The sequence below is a fragment of the Carassius carassius genome, chromosome 44, assembly GCF_963082965.1.
Source record: "Carassius carassius chromosome 44, fCarCar2.1, whole genome shotgun sequence".
Taxonomy (NCBI): domain Eukaryota; kingdom Metazoa; phylum Chordata; class Actinopteri; order Cypriniformes; family Cyprinidae; genus Carassius; species Carassius carassius.
The window spans coordinates 18,046,534-18,074,139 of record NC_081798.1 but is presented as its reverse complement, the minus strand read 5'-3'; the positions used below and the strand labels follow the sequence as shown (position 1 = coordinate 18,074,139).

Below are 27,606 nucleotides of genomic sequence, written 5' to 3'. Positions count from 1 at the left end.
ATGTTACAAAGAAAAAAATAAAATATGACAACTCTTCCTTTAAGAAAAGAGGCATTCATGCTCAAATTTGACTTTTATGAAAATATCTAAGATGTTAACAAAAAACAACAAAGTAGAAATCCTCAAAAATCTAGACTTCAGATGATCTTTAGCCTTTCAGAACAGAGAGGCCTTCATGCGGTTGATGTCATCGCCAAACTGCACATGCACAAAAGGTTAGTGTGTGTGGGGGGTACAGAGACCTCTGCACTGAAATATTGTGGGCTGTCAGGATGTGACAGTGCTTGATATTTTATTTCAACACCATCAGAATTCCCCTGCAGAGCATTCATTTAAATCCACTAAATTTCCAACTGCAAAACCCCTGAATCTTCTCATTCTGGTAAAAGACTTCAGATGAATGTTTCCCAATGATAAACAGTACTGCAAAATGAAAATGAGGAACACACATTTACAAAACAAATGTGCATTAAAACTCTTGGAAAATGCTGAACTAAGGCGATTGAATGGCACAAAACAAAAATAGCAGAAATAAGACATGACATCCCTTATACAGACATAAAATAAAATGCCTATGGTGTCTTTTTAACATTTTTTTTTTTACTTGTTTTAGTTGTTAATAACAAAGATATTATTCCACTGGATGTATATTAAATGACTAAACCTGAAGATGAAAAAAACTTTAATACAAGCATTTAAAGGCAGGGTAGGTGATCTGGTTCAAAAACATTTTTGTCATGGTGGTTGAAAGTCTCTTCACATCCTTATACCAATCACTAAGTTAAGTAGTCTAAATGTATTTATAGGTATTTATATTGTGTGTGGAAGGAGTAGGACCATAAAATGTTGGTCCAATCATATTCCTCGGTCCGAGGGCTCCGATAGGCTGTCCTACCTGCCTGTCAACATATGTATTTGCATACCTCTATGCACCGTTTACACAGACAATACATCATCAGCATGCTACATTGCGCTACTGCAGATCAATCGAGGATGAAAGGTGTTATTATTGTAATATTATGCATTGAATCCTCCTCCAATGCCATCTCTAATCATGTAAGAGTGATTTGCAGAGAGGGTGGGATCTTATGCTTTCAAAGCTAGCTTGCTATTGCTAGTCTCTCCGAAATCACCTACCCTACCTTTAAACCAGGTTTTTAACCATCATATAATGAAGGAACTTTGCTTCTGAGTATTTTAATAGTTTAAAAGTACGTGCTTATATTAAATTCTGTATATCTCCCTTGAAACCATGAAACCTGCAACTCAGTCTAACAGTTTAATCTGTGTCCATAAATTGGATTCTACAATACTTGTTAGAACACTTTAAAGACAACACCAAGTTAGTCACATGATTACTGCTGTTTACAGTTCTCTTTCTTGTCTTTGGCTTTGTGACGTCCTGCTTTGTCGCTCTGTCTTTTAGTTGGTGGTATGAAGGTGGGTTCTGGTAAATAGTCATAAAAAATACTGTGCGGGTTACGAGGGGCCAAACATAGACCTGCTGAGAAAACAGGAAATGGCTGCTGATGTGGCAAAAATACACTTATTGAACTTTCCTATTATATAACAGTGTGTTCATACCTGATGGGGGGCTGGTGGAAATTTGGCTCTCGCGCTTCCTAGCCTTAAACGTTGGGTCCAGTTCTTCTGCAATATTGTGTATGTGTTGGTTTCGGCTGAAAGGAGATGAAGATACTGTAAGTGTTGAAAGTTTTTTTGAGAATGTGTGAATGTGTGTTATAAAGAATGTGTGACTTACAGCGCAGTGCATGATGGGCTTGCTAGATGGCTTTCGATGGAAAAGTCTTCCTCTTCCACCGGTGAATGCAGTCCGTCTGAGTTCAGCCTCTCACGCAACATCTGAAGAGACTGAAATAGAGACAACACGGCCCAAAAGGTCAAACTACATTACAAAATGGCCATTTACACAAAACAGAAATGTGAAACAAATTGAAAACAAAATGTTATTCCACATAAAAAAAGGTAATTGCAACATTTTGTTCTCACAATTATAAAAAAGCTGATATTGTGAGATATAAACTATGAATCGCATGTTCATTTGCCGTTGTGAGTTTATAACTTATAATTGCAAGAAATAAACTTGTAATTTTGAGTAAAAAGTTCTAACTTCCGGATATAAACAAATAAATGAATTAAAAAAAAAGAATTGCAAGATATGATGTCAGTTAAAACAATTTTTATCTCTTGCCACAATAATTCTTATAATAAAAGCCTCCTTATATGAAGCAATTAATTTGTGTATGACGTCCGAGAGAGTGGCGTTCCAGCAGATGATGCTGGACGTAAACGAATGCATTGATGAACACGGAAGTGCAGAGGAGAGAGCAAAACAAAACACCAGTCACAAATTAGAAGTACAAAACGAGGATTTGTAAAGAAAAATGTCAGAGGATTTCGATATAAGCCAAGAGAAGACTGGTTTTCCTTTGCTGTAAACAAAACTTGGTTCTTGCGAGTTATGCTCCGCCGACGTCCTCCACTGGAACGCCACTCTCTCGTGAACATGTATATGACAGTTAGCGGAAGCTAGATATTACGGTTTATAACTTTTTAAATACAGCAAACACATCACTTCGCTTCTGAAGGCCTTTATTCACCCCCCGGAGCACTTTTTATGATGGATGGATGCACTTTTTAGGGCTTTTGCTATAATAAACCTTGGAAAAGCCAGTACATTTTTAATATATCTCCGATTGCAGAAGAAAGTCATGGGATTGCTTGAGGAAGAGTTAATCAAGAGGTAATTTTCATTTTTTGGGTGAACTATCCCTTGAACATTTTTCTCGTTTGAAGTGAGTGAGGTTGATTCAGACCTTCATGGTTGTGGTGTTTCCTTCATCTCTTGGTTCAGGAGGTCTAGTCTGGATCTCTAGGTCTTGTGGCCGGTTTTTGACTCTTCTCTGATGGCGCTGCATATAGTGGGCGATCTCCTGATGTACAGAGGAGTTACAGAGTTTTGTGGCATCATCACAGGCGATATTTACTTAACTGTTTGAGAATTAAGAAGTACTTTAAACTTTTGATGATAACTAAACTAAATGGAAATAAGGAGCTGTTTATTACAATTGGTTTCAATCCTTTTATCAATTTATCAGTCCAGTTATCTGATGATGTTTTTACCTCATCTTGGGCAACTTGGGCCGCAATGAAATCCACCTCTGGACCAGAGCTCTGGGGAACCTGCTGAACAAAAAGACATGATAATGAGTACTACTAATGTTTTTAAATAATACTGGTCCCACTAACCCCATCCTGGTCCGAAACCAGACTCAGGTCGAGTAGCAAACATACCTCTCTGTGAGGCATATCCTCTTCATCCTGAAGTCTACGGGCCATCTCAGCGTCCTGAAGCACCTGCTCCCAGACTCCCGAACCTGACGGAGGGAGACCAAAACCAGTCGTGCAACATGTGATGCCTGCATTCACTTCAAGCACTTGTGAGAAAAAAACAGTTACCTTCACAGAGTGGAGAAACACAGTCATTGTCATTGCAACCAGTAGCAACCATCTGCCGTCTCATCTCCATTTCTTCTTCTTCCTGTAGCTGTTTAGCGATTTTCTGTTGAATAAAACAATTTACATGCATATACATTAATAAACTGACCAATGCATGTTTTAACAGTCCAGTATAACTGTCAAGATCAACAACAACAAAAAGAAATGGTGCCATATTTACAACTGAGTCAGAAATAAATGCAAACAGGATTCATTTATTGGAAATTGATTGGACTGCAGAAAGTTAATAAGAAAGCTTGGTGGCATCAGCTGAAATGGGCAGCTCTTACATTTTGCATTCATTATATAGACTGTACAGTTATTTCTGCGGAAGCTAGTTTCCATCATGGAATAAAAATAAACATGAAATTGCAGATTTTTATCATTAAAATTATAATTATAATTGTGATTATTCAGACTTTTCTTCACTGAAATGCAAAGTTTATATCTGTCTGTTATATCAGAACTGTGAGGGGGGAAATGAGATAAAAAGACTCAATAAGCTTCTTTATTTTTATCCCATGGTGGAAACAAGCTTCATAAAAATCATAACCGAAACTGAAAAAACACATTTTTGACTTTTTATATCACAATTCTGATTTTTCTTCTCAGAAAAAGAGTAGCAAACCTGAGTTCAAACAATTGTCAGTTTATAATGCACAATGTAGTTTTTTTTTGTCTCACGGTATTGACTTTTCCCCTCAGAATTGCAAGAAAAAGGTCTGAATTGTGAAATAAAACCTTGCAATTATATTTGTTACTTTTTATTTTGACGGCTTACATAGATTTCAGGAAATAAAATGTATTTATAGAGCTCATTAAAAAACACAGTGTACCAAAGTGCTGTATAATAAAAAGGACGACCTCAGTTTACACACACACACACACACACACACACACATATGCACACATCATGGTCTGAGTTTAATATCACGCAGCAGAGGTGTCAAAGTGGGCTGTGAATTTTCCATCACGCAGTCACTCGAGCAAAACTCATCATTTTACAGCACAAAAAACTAGGCTGACACCCACTAGAGGAGCTGCAGACCAGATTTTCGGAAAATACAGCTCACTCATAGACACACAAACACTATATGTGACGCCCACAGAGACGTTTCTCGGGACACCTCGCCTGAGATCGGAGTCCTTCAGACCTCATTTACACACCGACGTCACGGAATAAAACCACACCGCGCACGAGCGCAAACACATTATTAACATCGTCACACCGAGCAGCAGCTCTGAGAGTATTCGCCTGACTTTGATCTCAGAGCCATTTTCCGCCAAAATACCACAGTAACCACTGCCAGACTTACTACTGAAATATCAAAATAAATTCATATTGGATCAGTTTAACCGCTTTCAGAATTTGTGAACGTGAAATCTAAACTTAAGAAACACTAACTGTAGTATTTTGGCACTGACACTGTTGGTGTCTGGTTTTGTAATACTTTATAAATGAAACCGAATAGGAAACATGAAAAAAGGGTTTTCTTTCATACACCAACGTCTTACGCAACAGGAAACGGGTGGCTAAATATGGGAAATAAAGACAGGAAGTGAGTTGACACGTTAAAAATAATCAACATTAAAAATGTAGATCACAATCGAAGTTAATTTAAAGTGGTTTCCTTGACTAGGAATAAAACAAAAATAAATAAATACACACACACACTATGAATTATATACTTTATTTGTCCACTAGAGAACAGTAATCAAGCTTGTTCTTTAAATGTCACGCTATTAAACGTCCAGTTCATCCAGAAATGTACACTAGTCAACATTTGAAATGAATCAAAACCTTTCATCAAATTTGTCCTAAAGCCTAAAATCAAAATGCTTTCTTGTCTTAGGACAACTTTAGGATTGTACTTTTTTTAACCACTTCAAATGTTGACTACTATATATCATCATCATTTACTCTAAATCAAAAAAGCAGAACCAAAAAGCTGAAATCTATAAAGAGAAAAAGATTAGCCTGTCAACAGAGCACATTAAAAGTAGCTCATACTATTTATTCAGTATTTTCTAAAGACATAGGTTTGTGAGCCAAACAGAGTTTAGTTTTAAGGTAAAAGATGTCAGAATATTAGCAATGTGTTATCATTCAGCTGTGTTTGCCGATCGTCCAGACAAGATCAACAAGGTGTCTGGATGTGGGGGTTTTTACCCACTGTAAAGCATGTATACTGTGTTTCTTGTAAATAAACAGAAAATTCCCCTTGGGAAAGTCAAAGCATTCACTACACAGTTAAACACACAACCTCAGATGATGCTGTCATACAGGCTCATGGGTATTCCAGTCTTACAGCTGTTTTTTGGGCAAACTGGTGTCCTACAGACTGAGGAGGTAAAGCATGGTTAGTAAAGCTAAGAGCAATCAATGTGCATTCAGTACCATGGTGAGGTATTTCTCTGGTGGAAGAGTTTCCATTCTGGTGGCCGACCGGCCCACCCTCAGTGATACAAGCCTGAAGAACTCAAGCAGGAATGTGTGTCTAATCATAATCAACAAGTTCCTTCTGGTCCTCGAATCTGATTGGCTGAGAGGAGTGTGATGTTCTAGTGATAAGAGATGTTCTAGTGTGTATCACTCTGCTTGAAGTATATATATATATATATATATATATATATATATATATATATATAGAGAGAGAGAGAGAGAGAGAGAGAGAGAGAGAGAGAATAAATTAATATTATTGTTATTACATTAATTTAACTTATACCTTTACCTATTATTCATTATGCATTTATTTCCATTTTTTATATTCTTGTTAACTATTCATTAAATCCTTAGACAATACGAAGTTATGATTTTAACCGTGACTTTCATATAAAAGTGTGTTTATTATACCAGTTATCTGTATTAATTACATTATGAGATATCTAAATACACCTGCCTTGCCAGCAGTGTTCTTCTCTTGTGTGCTATGTGTTTTCTGCCTTGTGAAGTTGCAACTGTGTTAAAATGATTGGCAAAGTGTTGATAGAGGTCACACAGGAAAATATCACCAGCAGTTACGAGAACACCAATAAACTGTCAAGATACAGATGACTACATTTAGCCATTAGTAGAAAGCTGATTTTACACGCAGAATAAGAAAGGGCTGTAACAGCTCCACTGGACATACACAGATAAACTTTGTTCAATCAAGTACAAATCCCTTCTACTCCACTACACCTCTTCATCTGCAGTCTAATACTGTCGGTGCGAGACAGAGAGGACAGTCAACACCAGGTGTTCGAGCACAACTACAGTCCATATCTGACAAAAACACCCTCGGCTAACAAACAGAGCAAGTGCTGATGGACGTCCTCTTTTGTTGAAGCACACAGGCTGCAAACCGTTAGCAGAAAAACAAAAACATCTAAAGTACCTGATGTAAAACAGGATGACCAGACATCCACATTTTCTATTGACAGTCCTGGTTTTCGGTGTTCTGCAAAAAAACTAATCAACCAGCAGTAAATAATGCATTTAAATAAATAAATGAAAAATACATTTAAAGAAATTTTATCAATATAAATTTTTTTCTTCAAACCGAGCTTAAATTAAAAAGAATTCTTAATAAAAATATAAAGATAAATAAAATATTACAACATTACAACAATAAATTCATATTATTGTTGTTATTAAATTCAATATTTAACTTAATTTTCATACCTTTACCTATGCATATTATGATTAAAAAGTTAAATACAAAATTAAATAAAAAAATAATAATAATAATGAAAATGTTGACTTCCATTTCCAAAAGCACAACCATAAAAAAATAAAAAGTTGTAATTACTGTTTACAATATATTCAAAGTTTTATAAAATTAATATATACACAGTAATTTGATATAAAAAAAAAAAATAGATATATATATATATATATATAAAAAAAATTTTAAGTTTAAATGTAAAAAAAAAAAAAATCCGTTTCTATTATTTGTTGTTATCATGTTTCATAATTTTGTTTTATCTATTGTTTTGATCATTTGGCTATTTGCAATAGTGTACTATTTTTCATAATGTGATTTTCATTTAATTAAAATTAGAACCAATTATACTAAAACCCTTTAAGGTCAGTCAGACCCGCAAACACACAAATATTGAATACAAAAAAACTTTCAAAAATGTGATGTCACTGCTTTTTAAAGCATAGACAATAACAACTGAGACTTTTATGATATTTTTACCACCAGACTAGGAAACATTCCCGGTTTCCATTTCTCAAATCTGATGACATTAATGTAAAAATAATAACAAGAGAGATTAAAGGCAACACTAGGAGTTACCTTTAATCTGGACAAAATCGATAATTTGTCACTGCATTAAAAAGAAAATATCAAAGCCTCTTCAAACGAGTCAGAGTACCATAGACCACTACTTCCTCAAGACGTCTTTCCAAAGGGTGGAATAAAGGGCTCCAGACAGACTGCCTCAGAAAGCCTCTTAAATAGTCTTTCCACAAATACAGAACCTCACTGTTTCACCACTGAAGCATCCGGCGGGACGTGGCACCTCCTCAGCGTCACCCCGGACACGCCATGGGAACACTTTCAAAAACCACTCCTGACAACAAAGATGACAAAGCTGCTCCTTTAGGCTACAGAAATGTCGCCCAACAGCTAAATAAAGGACATAATAGAATACTTGAAGCCAATGGATATCAGAGTGCAGGATCCAGGTCGGGCCTCAGTCTTCTCACTCTCTTCTGTCTATTATGTTCTTTCTCTCTTTTATTCTTCTGTCCAAAAGCATCTCTACACAACTGCCACACCACGAATGTGTTTTAATCAGCTTTATATGAAAGAACAGATAATTAACAACAGATAGTGCTGTGTAGATTCCTTACAAATTGTAGTCCGTCACTGATTACAAATTACACAACAGAAAGTATAGTTTGCACATACAGAAGGGTTTCCCATACATTCATTAATTTGTGGCGGCCCGCCACAATATCAACGCTGACCGCCACGGATTGATTCAGATTTTAAAACTATTTAATATGGGTACAATTGTATTTTATTGTAGAGCTGTGCGCTGCGAGCTCCCTCCCTCTCACAAACTGACAACAAAGGCAAAATTTGCAACAAGAAGTCTGTGGAGCAGTCATAGCATAGAAAGTGTAGCAATGGCATAGCAATGTAGCAATAGCAATGTCTTAAAAGGGATAGTTAACCCAAAAATGAAAATTCTATCATCGTTTACTCACCCTTCCATATTTGGAAGAATGTTTGTAACCAAACAGATCTCGGTCCCCATTGACTACCATAGTATATATTTTTTCCTACTATGGAAGTCAAAGTGGATCGAGAAATGTTTGATTCTGTCATTCTTCCAAATATCTTCCTTTGTGTTCAACAGAACAAAGAAACTCATACAGGTTCGGAACAACTTGAGGGTGAGTAAACGATGATAGAATTTTAATTTTTGGGTGAACTATCCCTTTAAGGTATCTGAAACTAAGTGTTGGCAATGGAAATGTGTACGTGTCACTAAAAATATATGATATATTTATGATATATATATATACATACATATATATATATATATATACAACTTAATCCACCCCCCCCCCCTTCCCCGGTCCCCAAACACCACACCACCACAAATAGAATCTAATTCTGTGGGAAACACTGTACAGTATTAGTTTATGTATTCTGAGTACTATTTGATTACTTGTTTTGACCTTAAATATATGCAATTTTTTGTTATCAACCTCATTAAGTGTATTAAATGTTACATTATGCCAGGGAAGCCCAAACTGGGGTTCATGAATGAGCTGGGAGTTTTATGAGTTGATGAATAACAAATTTATAAAAGTAGTGGAATTTTAGAAGAAAAGAGGAATTTAAAAGAATTTTAAAGAAGAATTAGGGCAAATCAATATGTATAATCATGTATTTTTAGAATATAATTATGTAATCCAAACTACACATAATAATTTTTGTTGTATTTTTGTGCTTGTGTGTCAAGCACATTAGGTGGAAGTTTAACAGTGACAGTAAGAAATGTAAAATATATAATTTTTTTGTACAGAAATGAATGGGAGAAATCACATTCAATACAGTAACAGCAGAAATAAAAGTCCTGCCTTTCAGTTACACAAGACAATCATCTTAGCTAAATTTATGATACCAAACACATGATGATGAATATAATTATGGATTTAAATTAGTGCTGTCAAACGACAAATCGTGATTAATCACATACGAAATAAAAGTTGTTGTTTACATAATATGTGTGTGTACTGTGTATATTTATTATGTATACATAAATACATACACATGCGGTTTATATTTAAGAAAAATACATTAAGTTTATATATTAAATATATTTATATATCATATAAATTATATAAATATGAATACATGCATGTAAATGCATGTCAATGCATGTCAATATTTTCAAAATATAGGCTGTATGCGTGTCTTTATATATAAATGATAAGTTTACACAGGACACACATAAATATTATGTACACAAAAATGTTATTTTGGATGCGATTAATCCTGACTCGTGTTTTAATGAAACGCACCTCATCCTCTTTCTCTCGCCTCCTGGCCTCCTCTGCACACATCTGGAGCTCCTCTTGGATCATCTGTGCATATCTGCAGTCCTCTTCCTCCCTGTAAACCAGACAAGTTTCACCTGTTAGCTGTCACCCCGTCTCGTATATACGTTTACTTCACTATATTGCAATTAAATCCTAATCTAATCATGACAAACTATATATCGCTGGAAAGGTCTAAGAATCCTAAAAAGATATACTACCAATCTTTTTTGTTAAAGATTATGTAGGAAAAGTAATAGATTAATTAATGACAAGAGTGCACCTCAAAAACCTACATCATAACGTCTCGGTTACGTACGTAACCCTCGTTCCCTGATGGAGGGAACGGAGACGTTATGTCGAATGACATATGGGGTCTCACTTGGGAGGCCAATCATCTCTGAGTTTAAGAGAAAATGCCAATGAAAACTGGCTAGTGGATTTAACATACCTGAGCCACTCCCCGTGCCAACGGGTATAAATAGGGCGACAGGTGCATCCACTGGGAAGTCGTGGCCTAATGGTTAGAGAGTCAGACTCCCAATCGAAAGGTTGTGAGTTCGAGTCCTGGGCCGGCAGGAATTGTGGGTGGGGGGAGTGCATATACAGTTCTCTCTCCACCCTCAATACCACGACTTAGGGGCCCTTGAGCAAGGCATCCAACCCCCAACTGCTCCCCGGGCGCCGCAGCATAAATGGCTGCCCACTGCTCCGGGTGTGTGCTCACAGTGTGTGTGTGTGTTCACTGCTCTGTGTGTGTGCACTTCGGATGGGTTAACTGCAGAGCACAAATTCTGAGTATGGGTCACCATACTTGGCTGAATGTCACTTCACTTCACTTTCACTTTCACTCATTAGGTTTTACGCTGAGGAGTCGAGAACGTGTCCCGGCAACAGCGACCAGTTCAAGGTTGTGGCATGGGGACATAACGTTCCCTATCTGTCGGTCACTACGAGTTATGTCGAACGACATATGGGGTCCTATGGAAAACGCCACAACCTGAACACCATCACAACCCTGTGGCGCTGCAATTGTCGGCAAACCATGGCGTACCACAAAAGCTACGCTTAAGGTCGTAACCTTCCCAAAGCCCCAGCGCAAATTCACTGACCTTGGTACCGAAGGGGCCAAAGGGTGAGTACATCGCTGCTGGAGAAGGCCACGCTGCTGTTCCGCCCACATAAAGATAATGGGAGGTATTTCAACCTTCAGAGAATGATTGCTTCAAATCTTCCCTATTTTTCTTTCAGCTTGGCAAGACAATGGGGAAGCGAGCCTTACGAAAAGGTCGATACGGAGACCACATCCTACCCTTAGGGAGGTGACATGTGGAGATACTGATATGGACTGACCCAGGGGGCAGTACTACATATGGAAGGGGTCTCTAAGGCAGGTCCTACCTTAGAGTAGGGATGGAACGGCTGCCAGAAGAGACTGACAGAAGGGGTATGTCAAGGGAAGACACGGGTTTGCCAAGAGGGAAGCCTTATTGTGGAAAAATACACATATGGGATTACCTGTAGGGTATCAAGCCATATGGACACCTAGCCCAGTACAGGGGCTGACTGGAGCTCCGGGCATGCTAACACCAGTACTGGGCCTGCTGGAGGATGCTCAACCAGGGTGCGCCAACCGGGGAACTCTACTGGGAGAAGAAAGGCGCTCGCATCCCTGTGTTAGGGGTAATGGCGCAGCAAGCGTGACACCCAGCCAGCCCTTCCCGCCAATTTACCTGTTACCCAACATACAGGAAGAAACTGGCTCTACATGAAGGTTGTAAAACCTCGCGAAGGTGTTAGGTGTCGCCCAGCCCGCAGCTCGACAGATGTCTGCCAGAGAGGCGCCATGCACCAGCGCATAAGAGGAGGCCACACTCCGTGTGGAGTGGGCCTTCACCCCCAGGGGGCACAGCTCGCCTTGGGAATGGTACGCCAAGGCGATGGCATCCACTATTCAGTGGGCCAACCTCTGCTTGGAGACAGCCTTCCCCTTCTGATGACCTCCAAAGCAGACCAGGAGCTGCTCAGAGCTTCTGAAGCTCTGGGTGCGGTCCACGTATATGCGAAGCGCTCTTATGGGACACAGCAATGTCAAGGCTGGATCTGCCTCCTCAAGGGGCAGCACTTGCAGGTTCACCACCTGGTCTCGGAAGGGAGTGGTGGGAACCTTGGGCATGTATCCCGGCCGGGGTCTCAGGACAACGTGAGAGTAGGCCGGCCCAAACACAAGGCACTCTTCACTTACCGAAAATGCTTGGAGGTCCCCGACCCTCTTGATGGAAGTGAGCGCGATCAGGAGCGCTGTCTTGAGAGACAGGAACTTAAGCTCGACTGAATCCAGCAGCTCAAAGGGACCCCTCTGAAGTCCTGTCAGGACAATAGCGTGGTCCCAGGAGGGAATCAGGGGTGTCCTAGGAGGATGTAACCTTCTGGCACCCCTCAGAAACCTAACGATCAGGTCATGTCTCCCCAGGGACCGGCCGTCCACTGCATTGTGATGGGCTGAAATGGCAGCCACATACACTTTCAGGGTGGAGGGTAACAGCACACGCTCCAGCCTTTCTTGCAGGAAAGAAAGCACGACTCTGACCGGGCATCTCCGGGGTTCTTCTAGGTGAAAAGAACACCAATTCGTGAACAGACTCCACTTCAGAGCATAGGCCTGCCTCGTAGAGGGGACTCTAGCCTGAGTTATAGTGTCTATCACCGCTGGTGGCAGATCACTTAGGTCTGCTACGTCCCATCCAGAAGCCACACATGGAGGTTTCAAAGATCTGAACGCGGGTGCCAAATGGTGCCAAGCCCCTGAGAGAGGAGGTCCCTTCTCAGGGGGATGCACCAGGGAGCGGCTGTCACGAGGAGCATGAGTTCCTAAAACCAGGTCCGGGTGGGCCAGTAAGGCGCAACCAACAGGACCTGTTCCTCGTCCTCCCTGACCTTGCACAGCATCTGTGCGAGCAGGCTCACTGGGGGAAACGCATACCTGCGTAATGCCCGAGGCCAGCTGTGTGCCAGTGCATCCATGCCCAGGGGGGCCTGGGACAGGGAATAGTACAGCTGGCAGTGGGAGGACTCAGCGAACAGGTCTACCTGGGCTTCCCCGAATCAACTCCAGATCAGCTGGACCATCTGGGGATGGAGTTGCCATTCCCCGGGAAAGGTGAGCTGAAGTGAGGCACCAGCCTCGAAGAACTCTCAGCACGGGGCGGAGCTGGTGTGGAGGACGCAGGGGGGGCGCCCAAGGCGACGAGCAGGCTGAGGCACTACCCGCGACGGAATGGTGGCAACCGGAGGATCACGTCATGGCGAGATGTGCTGTATGACCTCAGTTTGCTGTTGTTCTGTCAGGAACTGCTGGGCACAGCCTCTGACAACGTCGCCACACAGGGCAGCCTGGAAGATGGGAGCATCGAGAAAGTGCACTTTGTCAATGTCTCTCATACAGATCAGGCTGTACCAGAAGCGGCACTACTGGACCACCAGAGTGGACATCGCCTTCCCGAGGGACTGCGTCATGACTTCCGTCACCCGGAAGGGTGAGGTCAGTCGCCGTGCGCAGCTCCTGCATCAACCTCGGGTTGGTTCTACCCTCGTGCATTTGTTAAAGCCTTGGCTTGGTGAGTTTGCAGGATAGGCATGGCATGCAGAGCAGAGCACGCTCTACATCAAGAACCAATCGAACAGCCATGAGCACTCAGGGCTGGGCGGTGCATTCACCTCCATCTTGATGCTCACAGCTGCCCGGGCAAACACGGCTGTCAACTCTGGGTCCAATTCGGCAGTGGCGACAACACCGAGGGGGGCAGCCCCGCCGAATCTTCATCCACAGAGGTCAACAGCCCATCCCCGATGCTGCAATCGACATCTGATCCCCGGCGGCAAACTGAATGACCCGTTGGGACTGCCATAAGACAGCCCAGCAAAATCACCCAGCAGCCACACAGGACAAACACTGAGGAAGGGGTAAGAGGTCCGTGGGGTGTGGCTCGGCGGAGAAGCTCTCACTGTCACCTTCAAATCTCCCAGAGCACTACCCGGCGGTCCTCTGCTCATGGCAGAGAAACAGGAAGGGGTAGTGACAGAGGGGTCTGCTCCTTTCCCTTTAAGAAAGGAGAGACGCGATCACAGCGTTGCCATGGTCACACATGCAGTGCGTGCATGAACCATCCACGAACGCGCCTTCAGCGTGCTGAATGCCCAGACACGGAAGACAACGATCGTGGCCGTTGTCAGAGAACAGGAAACGACTGCATCCAGAAGGACGTGGACGAAACGGCGTCTTTAAAAAGACGCGAATCATCCGTGATTTGCTCTTTTAGGAAATCTGCTCTCTTAGTTGAAGCGCCCAGGGGAATCGCTGAAAGGGACACCACTGTTTGCGCCGTACCGCCAACCAGAACAGCTTCCCGACACAGCAGATGAATGGCTTTGTGGAGTATAACAGCTTTCATACAACCACTCGGCTCCGAAGCAAAAATCTAATGAGTGGATGCACCTGTCGCCCTATTTATACCCGTTGGCATGGGGAGTGGCTCAGGTATGTTAAATCCACTAGCCAATTTTCATTGGCGTTTTCTCTTAAACTCAGAGATGATTGGCCTCCAAAGTGAGACCCCATATGTTGTTTGACATAACTCGTAGTGACCGACAGATAGGGAACAGAAGTTCTGACCTTTGTCAAAAAAAAAGTCTTCTTTGTTGCCTTTTTGATCTATCACACTTTAGAAATCATCAGAAATTATATATCACTTGAAAACGTAAAATATCAAAATTCATCCTTTGAAACCCATTTTAAATTCAAACATTGCATTACCATGAAAATGGTACATCAAAGTCATGTTATAAATTTTTTAAATCATGAATTACAAAAATTTAGGTTTGGATCATGCACTTTCAAGTCTATGTTCAAAAATGTGAGTGACAGTTAAGGGGTTAACTTAACAGCCTCAATAGCCTCGTGGCTAGTGCATCAACACAAAGCACAACTGCGCTCACGGTGACCCGAGTTCAAATCCCGTTTAGAGGTCCTTTGCCGAGCCTGCTCCTGTCTGATTTCCTGTAGCCTCTCTACTGTTGTATCTCAATAAAAAAGGCGCAAAAGCCCATAAAAAAAGTTAACTTAAGTTTAACTTAATATATGATATTTATAATATAAACTTTTGTTGTTAGTTGCAATAAAAAAAAAATTCAGCCTTTGTAAATGCAAATCAGCAGAAAACAAAGTCGCATGAATCGTGCCAGGCTAATTTTACTCTTAATCTCTAAACATTGTTCCCTGTGGTTTTTCAACTTATTCCTCATAATACACAAACTAGTTACACAACACTAATGAGTCAACGCATCTGTTTCCACAAAGTATTCTGAATATCCTGAATGTCTTTGGTGTGCCATGTTGCTGACTGAGTAATTGGGGACACGTGTCGAGGCCTGACAATGCTTACAGCTGCCTCAGGTCCCGGCGGAGATCTGCTCGCTGCTCCTCTTCCTCCTGCAGCCTCCGGGCCAAACGAACATCGTTCTGCACTGCCTGGTTCTTCTGGATGTTGGTGCTGTAGAACTGCTCAACTGACACGATAAAGATCATACAGGTCTATCTTACTTCTGCTAAAAAAGAAGGATGAGAAAGATAACAGGAAAAAGATGTTTATACTCACTTTCCTGCTCTTGAAGACTGTGAGCCAAAGCACCATCCTCTAACACAGAGAAACATTGGCACACTGTGAGAAAACCACAAAAATACAGACAAGATTATAAAATAATAGGTGATTAAAGTGTACATTATAGTGGTTTTACAACATTTATAGGATGCTGTTTGTTTAAAGCAGAGTTGGAAACAAGGCAGAGTGCTCAAAACTTTTTTTGGGCTTTTTGGGTTTTCTAAAATGTAATTTTTTTTATTTTTTTTTCAGACTAGTGGAAAGAAAACATCCAAAATACACTGTTATGTATTTCTTTTATAGCACTTTGTCAATAGATTTTAATTACAATACATATTTTTAAAAGGCCATTTTCTCAAAATGAGTTTTGTAAATCTCTACTTCAGTAGCACTTACACACACCACACTTTACAATTTTTGTACATATATAATTTTCTTGATTATGTACAACATTTTATTCCCCCCAAAATTGTGCAAATGTATTGTATCCTGCCTATATTTCTGTAAGTATTTTCTGAATTATGGAGTGACAAAAATTAGATACCTAAAATTCCCTCTGTAAAAACATTTGACTCTAATATGTCAAAAAAATTAAACAAAAATTTTGAAACTGAATTCATCCAGTGTTTAGATTTTAGTACAAAAACTATGCAATTTAGCGTATATTTCCTTAAATGATGCTTCATTTGCATATTTAAACATTTTAGAAAACTTGTAATACAAAAATGTTTGCATTTATCAATGTAATCAATCAACTAGGGTAAGGCGATAACTATATATTTTTTACCCTATATATATATATATATATATATATATTTATATACCCTAAATAACAGATCATGGCAGCAGTAATGCATAAAATGGTGATCAAACGATGGAGAAGAGCATTATATGTACATTTATTTAAAATTACCATTGGGTGTCTGGCTTGCAGAACTGGCATGAAAAATGTTCATAAAATTTGGCTAATTATCTTCAGCGCTATTTTTGAGGGTGTATTTGTGCAAATCTTCTCCTATTTCGTGCAAATAAACAGCGCTAGCTGAATGTGCAATCCATTCTCTAGTGCAGGTTTATGTTTGGGCCCATCTCTGTATTTGCTCCGTTTATAATGCCACACTGGGGACCAAATGGGGAAACTACTGCCAAGCCAACTGGGTCAACAACCTTGTCACAATGGCTCAGAGGAAAAGCACATTTAGCCCAATAAGCTTACAGAGGTGTTTCAGTGTGATCGGCAAAAACTGCAGCTCACTCAAATGCCATTTCTGACAGGACTCTACAAAACAGCCATTAAACAATATCATTAAATAAAGTTTTCTATGATGTAACATGTCATGTAACCAAGAAGGACTTTCAGAAATTCACAACTTAATAGGAACATTAACAAAACGTTGTTAGAAGAACATATTCTTGTTAGCTGGGTACATAACACAACAGCCCTCCGTCTCCCCCTCTGTCCCGTGCTCTCTTTAAGTAAGTGTGGAAAACTGAGGGAGCTAATAAAAGCTCATGAACGACCGCACAAGCATGTTAAACATCAGAGTCATAAAAGCTGACACTCCATTATAAAAGACAGGTTGTCTAATTACAGATCTGTCGGTGATGTAGGACATTTTGAAGACATATTAAATGCTCAGAATCAGTTTATACAACCAACTCAGAATACTACTATTTCAAAAATACTATTCGCTAGTTATTTTGCAGTGGATTTTACCGTTTTGAAAGATGCGCCTGCGTCCGTGTCTCAAGCTCCTGTCATGAAGCACATACACACATGCGTGTGAACTCATCCTATGTGCTCAGCTGTTAGTAAACAGCACTGGTGCTCAAGTAGATGGATTTTTAAAAAAGGTTGGGAAAAAGCCCTGCTGGTTCTGCCTCCACCTCCACCCTGATCCGGGATGGAAAAGCTGACACGGGTGCTCTCAGGACAGAAGCCTGTTTCATAAAGGTTGGCATACTCACAGTTAAACAAAATGCTATGAAATGGGTTTTCTGTGCATAGTGCTGTGCAACTAAACAATAAGAACCAAAAAAAAGTGACAGGCAATTCCTTAACCTAAGGAAACAGCTTTGATGCATTTAAATGTAGACATGTGAACATGAACGATCGATTCGAATACACTGGTTTGTATCATACTACATTTCCCTGACTGAAGACTGAAGGGAAAGTAGCAATAGTTAAAACACCTTAATGATAGATTTATTTTACAAAAATGTTTTTTTGAAACTGGTTGTTATCAGGGAAAAGAGTTTTTATCAGCTGTTTTGACTCTCATTCTGACGGCACCCATTCACTCCAGAGGATTGGTGAGCAAGTCATGTAATTTCTCCAAATCTGTTCTGATGAAGAAACTAACTCCTCTTGATATGGCCTGAGGCTGAGTACATTTACAGCAAATTTTAATTCTTTTAAAGTTAAGTGTGCACTCTTTCGTGGGAATAAGACAGTGGTCTTTTGCAGTCGTTTGACCCCCCTCAGCTAAGCGGAGGCCCCCCGGCCAAACAGATGGTGTTATTCAGAGTCAGAGAAACAAAGAAAAGAGAGAAAAGACAGGAATCAGGACCCCTGCATGAAACTATCATGCCTTTTCCTGTACACTGCTCTTCTCTCCCGATCTCTGGCTTTCTCCTGCAGTTCTTTGTCTATATTTGGCACGAGGAGCAGAAGCAAAAGCTATAAATATCCGACAGTGCAGTTTGGGTTGGGTTGGAGGGGGGGGGGGGATGTCACGCATGAACTCAAAGAAACAGGTCAGAAGCTTGACTCCAAAACCCAGTGAGCACATATGATGCTTTAAAATGCATTCTGGGTAAGCAGTTCACTGGGTAGGTGTTTATATAGTGTCCAGTTTCACGCACAGACAGTCTGTCTGCTTTCTAGGTATTTTTATGTACAACCCGAATTCCGGAAAAGTTGGGACGTTTTTTAAATTTTAATAAAATGAAAACTAAAAGACTTTCAAATCACATGAGCCAATATTTTGTTCACAATAGAACATAGATAACATAGCAAATGTTTAAACTGAGAAAGTTTACAATTTTATGCACAAGATGAGCTCATTTCAATTTTGATTTCTGCTACAGGTCTCAAAATAGTTGGGACGGGGCATGTTTACCATGGTGTAGCATCTCCTTTTCTTTTCAAAACAGTTTGAAGACGTCTGGGCATTGAGGCTATGAGTTGCTGGAGTTTTGCTGTTGGAATTTGGTCCCATTCTTGCCTTATATAGATTTCCAGCTGCTGAAGAGTTTGTGGTCGTCTTTGACGTATTTTTCGTTTAATGATGCGCCAAATGTTCTCTATAGGTGAAAGATCTGGGCTGCAGGCAGGCCAGGTTAGCACCCGGACTCTTCTACGACGAAGCCATGCTGTTGTTATAGCTGCAGTATGTGGTTTTGCATTGTCCTGCTGAAATAAACAAGGCCTTCCCTGAAATAGACGTTGTTTGGAGGGAAGCATATGTTGCTCTAAAACCTTTATATACCTTTCAGCATTCACAGAGCCTTCCAAAACATGCAAGCTGCCCATACCGTATGCACTTATGCACCCCCATACCATCAGAGATGCTGGCTTTTGAACTGAACGCTGATAACATGCTGGAAGGTCTCCCTCCTCTTTAGCCCGGAGGACACGGCGTCCGTGATTTCCAACAAGAATGTCAAATTTGGACTCGTCTGACCGTAAAACACTATTCCACTTTGAAATAGTCCATTTTAAATGAGCCTTGGCCCACAGGACACGACGGAGCTTCTGGACCATGTTCACATATGGCTTCCTTTTTGCATGATAGAGCTTTAGTTGGCATCTGCTGATGGCACGGCGGATTGTGTTTACCGACAGTGGTTTCTGAAAGTATTCCTGGGCCCATTTAGTAATGTCATTGACACAATCATGCGATGAGTGATGCAGTGTCGTCTGAGAGCCCGAAGACCACGGGCATCCAATAAAGGTCTCCGGCCTTGTCCCTTACGCACAGAGATTTCTCCAGTTTCTCTGAATCTTTTGATGATGTTATGCACTGTAGATGATGAGATTTGCAAAGCCTTTGCAGTTTGACGTTGAGGAACATTGTTTTTAAAGTTTTCCACAATTTTTTTACGCAGTCTTTCACAGATTGGAGAGCCTCTGCCCATCTTTACTTCTGAGAGACTCTGCTTCTCTAAGACAAAGCTTTTATAGCTAATCATGTTATAGACCTGATATCAATTAACTTAATTAATCACTAGATGTTCTCCCAGCTGAATCTTTTCAAAACTGCTTTCTTTTTTAGCCATTTGTTGCCCCCGTGCCAACTTTTTTGAGACCTGTAGCAGGCATTAAATTTTAAATGAGCTAATTAAGTGGATAAAAGTGTAAAATTTCTCAGTTTAAACATTTGCTACGTTATCTATGTTCTATTGTGAATAAAATATTGGCTCATGTGATTTGAAATTCCTTTAGTTTTCATTTTATTAAAATTTAAAAAACGTCCCAGCTTTTCCGGAATTCGGGTTGTATGTATAGAAATGCCTTTGTGTGTTCTTCATCTAAACTCTCCTGCAACTTGAACTCTTCACACCCCTTTCCTGCTTCCAGCTCGAGGCCAAAACAGGTAACCCAAATCCTGTTTAAGAAACAGGAACACTGGGAACTCTTGAGCTCATCCAGGCTAGATAGGAGCAGGAGTGTGCAGACGGTCTCCGGCTCTTATCAGCCCCACACAATGCTTGCTCGCTCGCTCTCCCGCTCGATCTGTCCTGAGCTCACATCACATTCCTGAACTCTGATCTCACCTCCTACAACACACAGCAGCAGCCCTGCCAAACAACATCTAAGACAACACAACTCAGACAGAAAACCTGCACAGGAAGATTAACCAGCTGCTGATCAAACACCTGGTTTTTTAAACTAAATTTTAACACAAAAGGATTTCTTTGAATGTTTTTTTTCAATATATATATATATATATATATATATATATATATATATATATACACTATTTAGTGCTATTTTAGCATTATTGATATGCAGTTAACATTTTGAAATATTATTATATCAGTTTTCATTTTAATTGCAGTAAAGTTATTGTAATTGTGTAAATTTTATTTTGTTCAATAGTTTATCATTTTATTTTTTACTTTTTTAATATAACTATAGTTTCAGTTTAGTTTCTGTTTTTAATTTATTTACTTTTAGTTATTTTAGTACTTCACTTTAATTTAAAACAAAATGAAAAATTTTGCTGAAACAAAATAACGTTTTATTAATTGATTAATTGAAATAAATTGTAAACTTTTCAATTAATGATATTTTTTCATGTTTTTTTATTTATTTTAATGATAATAATGCTCTAATGGTATTTATTCATATTTTTTATTATGTACATTTGTATTTTATATTTTCAGATTTTATTTCAATTTTAGATTGTTTTAATGATTATGATTTGATTTAAGATTATAGGTTTGTTAAAGTATTTCTATTATGCTTAAGTTTTCTAATTCAGTTTGATTTTCAGTCATTTTAATACTTATACTTTTATCATACTTTCACTTATTTTAGTATAACCTATATTTATTTGATTTCAGTTAGTTGCCAAGGCAAAAAATAAATTAATAAACAAGTGTAAAGTTTTCATCTAATATTTATATTTTATTTTAGCTTTACTTCAATAAAGGAAAACTGTTTTGAATAGTTTTAGTTATAAAATACAATAATGCTTACGCCACACTTACAATTATTAAAACAATTCCACCGAAGCAATATTAGGTTTTATGGATCAAGCGCCCTATAATGGCTTATATATAGCATCACCCCTTCTGGGTTTTAAGATTATAACCTTAATTAAACCAGATCAACAATAACACTGCATCGTGTTGCAAACCTAAAAAGATATTAAAAGAACTGAAGATGCGAAACAGAATAACCCAGACACACCGTCATAAACACCGGGCAGGTGAGATTTGTCGATGTCGGTTTCTGCCATGACTGAGTCCACACTGAGCTCACAGTCTCATGATGTCCTGAAGAAACCTGCAGCATCAAACACCAGAGAAACACAACAGACATGTGAAGTGAGACAATGAGAACAGTTTTACAGGTTGCTAGTATCACTAACACAATTTCTCACTGCTGCTAAACACTAGACGCAATCAGTGTGACTTTTATAATATGCCAGCCGTAATCTAATCTCCATAAATCCTGGAACAATAACACACATTGTGTCGAGGACGAAGACGTTGGAAAAGTTCTTTCCTGTTTGTGAGCCATTAATCATTTTTTGGTAAGCTTTAAGGAAAATAAGCTTTATGGTTGCATCTCAATAACAAGAAAGCTTAAATAAAATCCAATCAACAGAATTACCATCAAATATAATGCTGAAATACATATACCTCTCAAGGGCAGCATGGCTTTAGTAAAGTTTGGTGGTCAGGTTAGATTGACCTTGCAAGAAATATTGTTATGCAAATCACTGCCAACACGAAGATTAAGACAATATAATATAAAAACAACATGCAAAAGTACTGTAATGTCTAATACAGTGTATTATAATACTTTACACTAGTAAATCAACAGTAATATGTGTTATGTTTAAGTGCATGTCTAAGTCAAGGAAGCCGATTTATCCAAATAAATTAATAAGTAGGTTAAAACAAAATGCTTAAAAAGCTTAAAAAGGTTCCTATATAATGCCCATTACAGTAATACATGGAAAAGTAGGTCATGCTTTCAGTTTTTGTGTTTCTGTTAGTGTTAACTTTATATGTAGCTTAAACAATGACATGTCAATGCTCTACTTAAAAAAAAAAACTTTTAGTTGCACGAAAATAGACATTTTAATGATTATAGGTTTTATAAGAGCACCGTGATATAAATGTGCTTTAGAAAACAACGAACATGATAAAAACACACTTACCCTCTTCTGTCACTGCAGACGCGGAGATCCGTGAAAGTCGCGTCCCATCCACACACACACACACACACACACACAGCGCGAATCAGGCGTGACACACAATAAAACACAAACACTCGTGTGACTGCAGTCTATCACAGGATCATCTTCTCTCCAGCATGATCTCGGTGTCCTCAGTTATTCGTGTTTGGGAGATGTTTCCTCACACACATTGACTGTTTGAGTTTGGCTGCTACTTTTGTTCTCAGTCAAAACAAAGAGAATCACGTGGCGTTTTACACGCGCCTTTAGCGCCACCTGCTGCTCATTTTGAAGGATTGTTTCAAGACTTTGGTCTACAAATAGTTTTATAATGTTACATTTACATTTAGTCATTGAGCAGTCGCTTTTATCCAAAGAGATTTAAAAATGAAGACAATAGAAGCAATCAAACCAACAAAAGAGCAATGATGTGTAAGTGCTGAGACAAGTTTCGCTTAGTCTAACGCACGAGTAAGGGTTTTTTTACATAATAAATAAAAAGAAAAAAAGTAGATAAAATAGAATTAGAATAGAGAGTGTTAGAGAGGGTCAAATAAAGATGGAAGAGATGTGTTTTTAGCTGATTCTTGAAGATGGCTCAGATTGAGTTGGGCTGATCATTCCACCAGGAGGGAACAGTTAAGATAAAAGTCTGTGAAAGTGATTTTGTGGCTCTTTGGGATGGCACTAAGATGTGTCGTTCACTTGCAGAATGCAAGCTTATGAAGTGCACATACTGTAAGTCTGAAATAGTAAATGTAGGTAAAGGGGTGCAGAGCTAGTGGTGGTTTTGTGGGCAAACATCAATTTTATCAAGCCTTAAATTTTATGCGAGCAGCAATTGGTAGCCAGTGTAAATTGATTAAGAGAGGTGTGACATGCACTCTTTTCGGCTCATTAAAGATTAATCTTGAAGCAGCATTTTGTATTAGCTGTAGAGGTTTGATAGAACTGGCTGGAAGACTTGCCAAGATAGCATTGTAACAGTCATTGTAGGAGTTGTGAAGCATGTTCCGAAAGAAAGGGCCGTATCTTCTTGATGTTGAAATCTGCAAATCAGCTTAACCGGGCAGTTTTAGTAATGTGGTTTGTGTTATTCAGCTGACCATCAATCCCAATTCCAAGGTTCCTGGCTGTCCTTGAAGGAGTTATGGATGATGTGCCTAACTGGATGGTGAAACGTGATGAAGTTCTGTCTTGGCAAGTTTGAGTTGAGGGTGATGCTCCTTCTTCCAGCAAGAAATGTCTGTTAGACAAGCTGACAATGCGGGCAGCTACTGTCAGATCATAAGAATGGAATGAGAGGAAGAGTTGAGTGAATTACAGTGATGCCATGTAGTCAGAGAAGAGAAGTGGTCCAAGAACTGAGCCCTGAGGCACCCCAGTAGCTAGATCTTGTAACTTGGACACCCTACCTCTCCAAGATACTTTAAAGGACCTATCTGATAGGTAAGACTCAAACCACTGAAGCACAGTTCCTAAGATGCCCTTTGCCAAATCGCCCCCTCGGAATTATAAGGTTCTATCTGATAACGCAGTCTTAGTTGAATGTCCACTTCAGAAGCCAGATTGTGAGAATGGTAGAGACATGGTTGAACATCTCGTTCAAGTGTTTTTGCAATGAATGGAAGAAGGAATACAGGCCTGAGGCTCTCTGAAAGTGCTGGGTTAAGAGTGAGCTTCTTAAGTATTGGGGTTATCCGAATTATAATGATATACCATAGTCCTACTAAACAGATCATTAGTACAATATATATTTGAACACTCCCATAAAAAAGGTACAATAGCTCTCACAGACAGACAGACAGACAGACAGACAGACAGACAGACAGATAGATAGATAGATAGATAGATAGATAGATAGATAGATAGATAGATAGATATGAGGAAGCAGTGTGTCTGTCACTCACAATAAATGTGATTTACATGCAGCTCTGCGGCCAGAACATCTCTCACATTTTTTTGCTTACACCGTTAAGAAAATTGGTCACACTTTCTATTTGCCATTTACAGTCTTTTAAAACAACAGTTGCGGGGGTCGTTAGGAGGATACGCTTGAGTAACCGCAGCGAGCATCATGGGAAATAAATCTCAACAGCCTCTTAAATAAATGAATTAAGCCAGCAAGTTGCCTGGCCGACTGCATCCCGCGAGCTCTAACGCAAAGTGCTGTTTTTCCACCTGCGATCCGGTGGATTTATGAACTCGGCTGGATTACATCCCGAACTGGTAAAACAGCGCGACTCATCCCTGACGCACAGACCCCGCGTCTGTCTTTCACTTTTATTGATCCATTCATTCATCCTCTGTGAATTTACAAGCACTGAATATGCGAAGTGTTGGGAGGAGGTGAGCGAGGAGACGGGGAGATGACATGGCCAGCGATGGGGGGTATATAAGTCCAACAGAAACATGACGGACACGTTGAGAGGAGACCCTCCTGGATAAAGTCGCGGAAGAAAGACAGTTTAAGTGTGTTTGTACGTGTCGGCATGATGTGTAAACTCTTTCTGTTCTTCGCTTTGCTTATCGCCGTCCTCGAACCTCTGCTGGGGCATCCGCTGATCCACCCGGCAGAGATGACCTACTCCAGGCCTGGTAAGTGCGCGCGCTCTCTCTCTCTCTCTCTCTCTCTCTCTCTCTCTCTCTCTCAACAAGATTGAATCAGCCTGCTTGCATTAAGATATAAAAAGGTTTCTTGAAGTATCTTGGAGACGTTGCCACAGCTCTTGTGGATTGAGTCTTTCTCGGTTTCTTCAAGTTATTCCAGACAGACTGGATGATGGTGAGATCAGATCTCTGTGTGGAGCACTGGCTGTTGTCAGACTTCTTGTGCAAACAATAATCTCACTGGGTTGTTAAAGTTAACGGCAAAATGCATGTTTGGAAATGGTAACTGATACCGACACTAAAGCAAAAGACAGACTTTTAGATAAATACAGCAAAAGAACCGACTTAAAAGAAAATTTAGCTGGTAAAAATACTAGTGTTTTAATCATTTTTGCCACCTCTGTAATTTATAAATTTGTGTATTTATATACAGTAGTCAACATTTGAAGTGGATCAAAAAAGTTCATCAAAGCATCAAATTTTAACTACTGTAGATATTTATGACAAAAAAGTATATTTTTAATTTATTAAATAAATGGTTTAAGAAGTTTGAATCAGCCTGCTTGCATTAAGATATACCACTGAATACACCATCCTTAAAAATCGAAAGTATCACACTGGGTTAAAAAAAAAGTTCTCAAGGGAACAACTGTTATCATAAATGTTCTTAAGTGGTATTGTATGTCATGTTCACCTGTAGTTCTTGTAGAAGAGGAGCAGGTGGTCAGTCCAGAAGACCTGAGTTACTCGGAGCAAGCCTATCTGTCCCAAAGCGGCGTGGGATTCGGTTACCCGTCCCTCATTACCGGGGACATCAGCAGTGATGGTGAGCTGGTCCAGTCTTAGTTATTATATAAGTTATTTATAATAATTTATCATTTAATGATACATAAATGATTATAAATAATGATGTATACAATTCATAATGTAAAGTATCTGTAATATTATAAATCATATATAATTATTAGAAATAATGATTAATTGCTGGATGTAACTCACTCTCACCTGGTCTTGGTCTCTCTCTCTCAGGTCTCAGAACAGCTGGATTTGTCCCGAGTAAATCTGCAAAAGAAGTGAGTGATTTAATGAAACCCTTGACATCATGCAACATTATTTCAACAGACAGATGAAGGTTTATTGAAAGATATTGACTCATGTCGGTCATTCAGGTGTTGCTGGAAAAGCCGTTGATGAGCCGCTTCCTGGGCAGCAGGAAGCAGTACCGCAAACGAGGAAGCAACACAGAGTGTTTCTGGAAATACTGTGTCTGAAACATCTCATGCGCTTCAATTTCAACACTCCTGCACAAACTCTGTGGGCCTGATGCACTAAATCTGCAAAAACGATGTTTATGTTTGTAGGAAAAATAGTGGATCATTTATTTGTACATACCTGTACAAGCTTCAAGCTTTGATGTAAATAAAGTAAATATATTTAAAAGAGCTGTAAGTTATTGTGTTTGCATTACTCTGACTATCAAAATACAAAAGAAAATACTGAGAAATATACATAAAAAATAAACAAAAACAAGTTTAAGTCATAGTGGTGTTTTATTCATGGATATCATGTGGTGTCACAAAATATTTCCCTGAATTTGACAATGTTTTTTTTTTTTTTTGTATTTTGCACCTTTTTTCGTAAAATACATTGGAGCGATATTTAAATTTCTTTCTAAAAACTGTACAAAACATCTCTTTGATCACAAAACTGTTCAAATCATAGGTTTTCTGTCTGGTGGGACTGACGGCTCAGTAATTGGGCCTCGGGGAGTTCTCTGTTACTGTAACAACCTAAAAACCAGAAAGGGACAACATCTATTCTGACAACAGGAACACCACAGAAAACACACTTTCAATGACACACACACCTTTCTGAACACAACAGATCAATAAATAAAAAAAGACAAGATAACAGAAAATGAGATTTGGTGGAAATCGTACGGTAAATGGCAAAGAGTTTTTTTTTGGTTACTTCATGATGGATTTGAGAAATTTTATATATTTACTCTCAGAAATAAAGGTAGAGATAGTAAGATATATACCTTTGAGGTACTAATGCGGACCCTGTAGTGGTGAATAAGATACCAAGGTGTACCTTTTAAAGGGTATTGCCCCAGTGACAGCTATTGTACCTTTTTCTAAGAGTGTTTAGGTCACAATTCAACAGAAATATCAGAAAATATAATAATAATACATTTTAAGAACCATTAAGAATACATTGCTGTTTTTGCATTTTCACAATTATTCAGATTTGTTTTCTGCTAAATTCATATATTGAAAATAAATGGTTCTAAAATTGTCATGGTTTTTTTAAATGTAAATTTTATCTCATTTTATTTTAGTTTGTTCTGTGGTGAAAT

At 39.2% G+C, this 27,606-nt stretch overlaps 2 protein-coding genes across 4 annotated transcripts; one reads left to right on the top strand and one right to left on the bottom strand.

The window, feature by feature from the left end:
• Nucleotides 1–982: 982 nt before the first annotated feature.
• Nucleotides 983–22,913, bottom strand: ccdc50b (coiled-coil domain containing 50b). 3 transcript variants are annotated; one of them, XM_059537202.1, is made up of 12 exons: nucleotides 22,620–22,913; nucleotides 21,641–21,736; nucleotides 15,718–15,756; nucleotides 15,505–15,628; nucleotides 10,049–10,139; nucleotides 3,481–3,583; nucleotides 3,316–3,398; nucleotides 3,145–3,207; nucleotides 2,838–2,954; nucleotides 1,763–1,872; nucleotides 1,585–1,679; nucleotides 983–1,504 (listed from the first exon to the last, which is right to left on the bottom strand). In XM_059537202.1, the coding sequence occupies exons 2-12, from the start codon at nucleotides 21,687–21,689 to the stop codon at nucleotides 1,356–1,358; spliced, it is 1,023 nt and encodes a 340-aa protein (XP_059393185.1). In that variant the 5' UTR covers nucleotides 21,690–21,736; nucleotides 22,620–22,913; the 3' UTR covers nucleotides 983–1,355. The 3 variants fall into 3 exon arrangements, with proteins under 3 accessions (XP_059393185.1, XP_059393184.1, XP_059393183.1); XM_059537201.1 differs by having other exon boundaries at nucleotides 983–1,501; nucleotides 15,718–15,780; nucleotides 22,620–22,906; XM_059537200.1 differs by having other exon boundaries at nucleotides 15,718–15,780; nucleotides 22,620–22,905.
• A 2,140-nt stretch (nucleotides 22,914–25,053) lies between these two features.
• On the top strand, nucleotides 25,054–26,689 carry uts2b (urotensin 2, beta). Its single transcript, XM_059538279.1, has 4 exons — nucleotides 25,054–25,235; nucleotides 25,948–26,073; nucleotides 26,277–26,320; nucleotides 26,417–26,689. The coding sequence occupies exons 1-4, from the start codon at nucleotides 25,130–25,132 to the stop codon at nucleotides 26,516–26,518; spliced, it is 378 nt and encodes a 125-aa protein (XP_059394262.1). The 5' UTR covers nucleotides 25,054–25,129; the 3' UTR covers nucleotides 26,519–26,689.
• The last annotated feature ends 917 nt before the right edge of the window (nucleotides 26,690–27,606 follow it).